We start from the raw sequence: 3,284 nt of genomic DNA, 5'->3' as shown, positions 1-3,284 counted from the left end.
TTTAAAATACACGTAAATGAAGAAATGTATGAAAATATGTGTAATGTTGTTTAAATAGAAAAAACTGTTATTCAAAATACACTACCAAACAACCTCATTTGTTTTTGGGTCAACCTACGGTATTGACTCTTAAACCAATTTGGCTTTTTTTTTTTTTTTTTTTTTTTTTGGTGGAGAAAAACCAATTTGACTATTAGTTATTAGCTTTCAGATCCCATAATAAAGTTAGCTTAACTAAATCTCCAATTTTTTTTGCTAAAACTAAATCTCCTTAAAACTGCCCTTGATTGGTACGCTAAACTAATTTATGAAACACATGTTATAGGGATCTCTGACCTGATTCCAACTGTAGAGTAGTTCAGCAATAGGTTCTTATGAAGTTAAAATATTTAGATTTTCTGATATCTGACACTATTCTTTCAATTTTTTAAAGAAATTATTATTTTTACCATATTAAAAAAATGTATTTTTTTGAAGTTAATATTTTAACCATAAGATTTTCAATTGCCCTACGAAGTTACTGGTATTGACACATGTGATGGAAGACTAACAATATCTAAATTTGGATATTCCATATCCATCATTAGTACAAATGAAATCCAATATCCTTCCCAAGATAATTGTCATCTTTGATCATCCTGGATTATATTCTAATTAAACACCCATCCTCCATAAGAGCCTGCCATTTGTTGTTACCAATTTAAGTAGATTTAAGCACATAATTAAGGTTCAATGCCAAGTTTTTACCTCCTATTGGGGAAAAAAATCCAAGTGTTTACACCATTTTTCACTAAGGAGTTGGAAAATCTTCCAAGGTTTTCATAAATAGTGTATTGCCACCAAAAAAAAAAAAAACCTATATTCCATCCAAAATTAAAGTCTCAAACTATATCAAGTATGACAATCAAAAACCTAAATGATATTACATTTAAAGGTACATAAATACAATTGTAATGTGATTCATGTGAAGTGTTTTAGATGAGTAAATGGAGTCCAGTAATAAAGGTTGGACTTAAGACGTCCCATGGCAAATAATTCGGTAATATCAGTTCTCAATTTATGAGTCCTACCCATTTCTATATAACATGATGTATGTCTTTCAAGCTAAAAAGCGTGATGTATGTCTCAAATTTGTAGGCTAAGCATAGAACACAAGTTCAAAGAAGTAATATGAATAATCTTTTTCCACTGGAGAGATTGCTTCCAGGTGATGCATCTAATAGTGGGTATTAATCTTCAGCACACAAACTAATAAAGAAGTTTACACAGAGTTCAATTTATGGTCGTGATTGTTTTAATTGTGTAACAATATTTAAATGTAACAAACATCTTTTTAACTAAATTTGGTATGGAGGGGGGCCCATACCAATCTGTAAATGTAGTTGTTGTTATCGCATATGGGACCAATACATTCAGAAAATGAGCTATAATATATCCAATCATCAAGAAAACTAGAAAAGAAAGCTCTTTTGTCCTATAAGGATGATGCATGGAATCTTGAATAAAAGGATAAGAATTTGGCATGGAGAGGCTCCCCTCCATACGATGTCACCCGGGTGACATCAAGTTTTATATTAAACAATAATGAAAACTGTAGGCCATAAAGGGAACCTAATGTAATTAATTATTCATTATAATATAATCCACCCCCCTCTTCCTCTGTTATTTATAAACATGGTGATAATGCCTGGCACAAAGCTAAGAAACCCAACAAGCAATATCAGAACCCCAAAAACCCCAAAAGATAACTAACATGACAGGTTCTGGTTTTCCTTGTGGAGCTTGCAAGTTCTTGAGAAGGAAATGTGTAAGGGGTTGTGTTTTTGCTCCCTATTTCTGTCATGAACAGGGAGCCACCCATTTTGCTGCCATTCACAAGGTTTTTGGTGCAAGCAACGTATCAAAGCTTCTTGCTCACCTCCCAGTGAGTGATCGCAGTGAAGCCGCGGTCACAATCTCATATGAAGCTCAAGCTAGGCTTCAAGATCCTATTTATGGCTGTGTTTCACATGTTTTTGCTCTCCAACAGCAGGTTTATTTAGTACCCTTTTTTCCTTTCTCTCTCATTTGATGATTCAAACCCTAATTAATTTGTTTTTTCTTGGTCCTGACTCAATCCATGATATTTTGATTTGTTCTCTGAAGGTCCTCAATCTACAGGCTCAACTAGCATCTCTTAAAGAATTACAAGCAGCTCAAAGCTTTCTCAATGGCTCTGCTTGTGCAAACCCTAATGAAAAGTACTATGGAAACCCTTCTCATCCACAAGATGTTCAAAGTTGGTTTCAGTCAGAAATTTCAAACATGATGCAACAATTCAATCCCAACATCAACAATAATGCCTCAACAATGCCATACCAAGAGAACATGTCCATGTCAAACTCTATGGGGAACTATGGAAATTCAAACATCCCTGAAGAAATCAATGCTTCATATGGCTGCAACTATGAAGAGGCTTCTCATTCCATATCTTCTCTAGACATGAATATATACGACAAGCAATGGTCTCTCCAAGAAACTGATGATCTTCAGTCAGCGGCCTTCGGCTATATTCAGCATTCATGATCGAAGATATGGGACTTGGCGTGACAGATGAGTAATCGGTGAAGACGACCTTTGTCAATTTTGAATTGCTGCACCGTACTTTGAAACATTCACTTTTGTTGCCATAAATAAGCTAGAAACCCTAGAAATGTTCATACAATTGGAAACCCTAAAGTCCAGCCTATGATTGTTTTGTTTAATCTAGTGTAATCTTGGAATATATGAGTAGAATAATAGTGTACTTCTTTGACAAAACTGAAGATCTGCCTTATGTTTGAGCAAATTTTGCTTTGTTTATGGACCTAGCTAGTAAAGACCCTAAAATTTAGACTTAATAAATTTTGCTAGTTTGATACTTTCCCTTCATGGTGGGTAATACTTTTAAGTTAAAAATCTACTAATTGGGTAAGACAGAAATTTTCTGTTTTGCACATATGGAAGTATATTTTTTCGAAATCTGTAGAGAATTTTTCTGTTAGTTGTTGGGCGTGAAACAAGCATGAGTACTTCCTTTGTTCCCAACATATATGAGACAATACACAAACTGTCTTATGTCAGCCTTTCCATGTATTGGAATAAACAAACAGTTAAATAAATAACTTTCCTAGCTTTTTGAGTGACATGCAACTAGGCTACCAAGTAATTTCAAGTCAGTTCTGATCTTAAGATACTGTACTTGCAACGCAAGTGGGTGTTCCCTACCATGTGATAATGTCAATCAGTTGGAGGTGGAGGAGGCT

At 34.3% G+C, this 3,284-nt stretch overlaps 1 protein-coding gene across 1 annotated transcript; it reads left to right on the top strand.

Annotated features, from left to right (window-relative positions):
• Positions 1–1,706: 1,706 nt before the first annotated feature.
• Positions 1,707–2,799, top strand: LOC142619610 (LOB domain-containing protein 29-like). Its single transcript, XM_075792767.1, has 2 exons — positions 1,707–2,032; positions 2,146–2,799. Exons 1-2 carry the CDS (start codon positions 1,754–1,756, stop codon positions 2,563–2,565), a joined length of 699 nt encoding a protein of 232 aa, XP_075648882.1. The 5' UTR covers positions 1,707–1,753; the 3' UTR covers positions 2,566–2,799.
• Positions 2,800–3,284: the final 485 nt, after the last annotated feature.

This window comes from Castanea sativa, chromosome 12 (genome assembly GCF_040712315.1).
Source record: "Castanea sativa cultivar Marrone di Chiusa Pesio chromosome 12, ASM4071231v1".
NCBI classification, from domain to species: Eukaryota; Viridiplantae; Streptophyta; class Magnoliopsida; order Fagales; family Fagaceae; genus Castanea; species Castanea sativa.
Note: the sequence above shows the minus strand (reverse complement) of the source record. Positions and strands in the feature narration are given on the sequence as shown.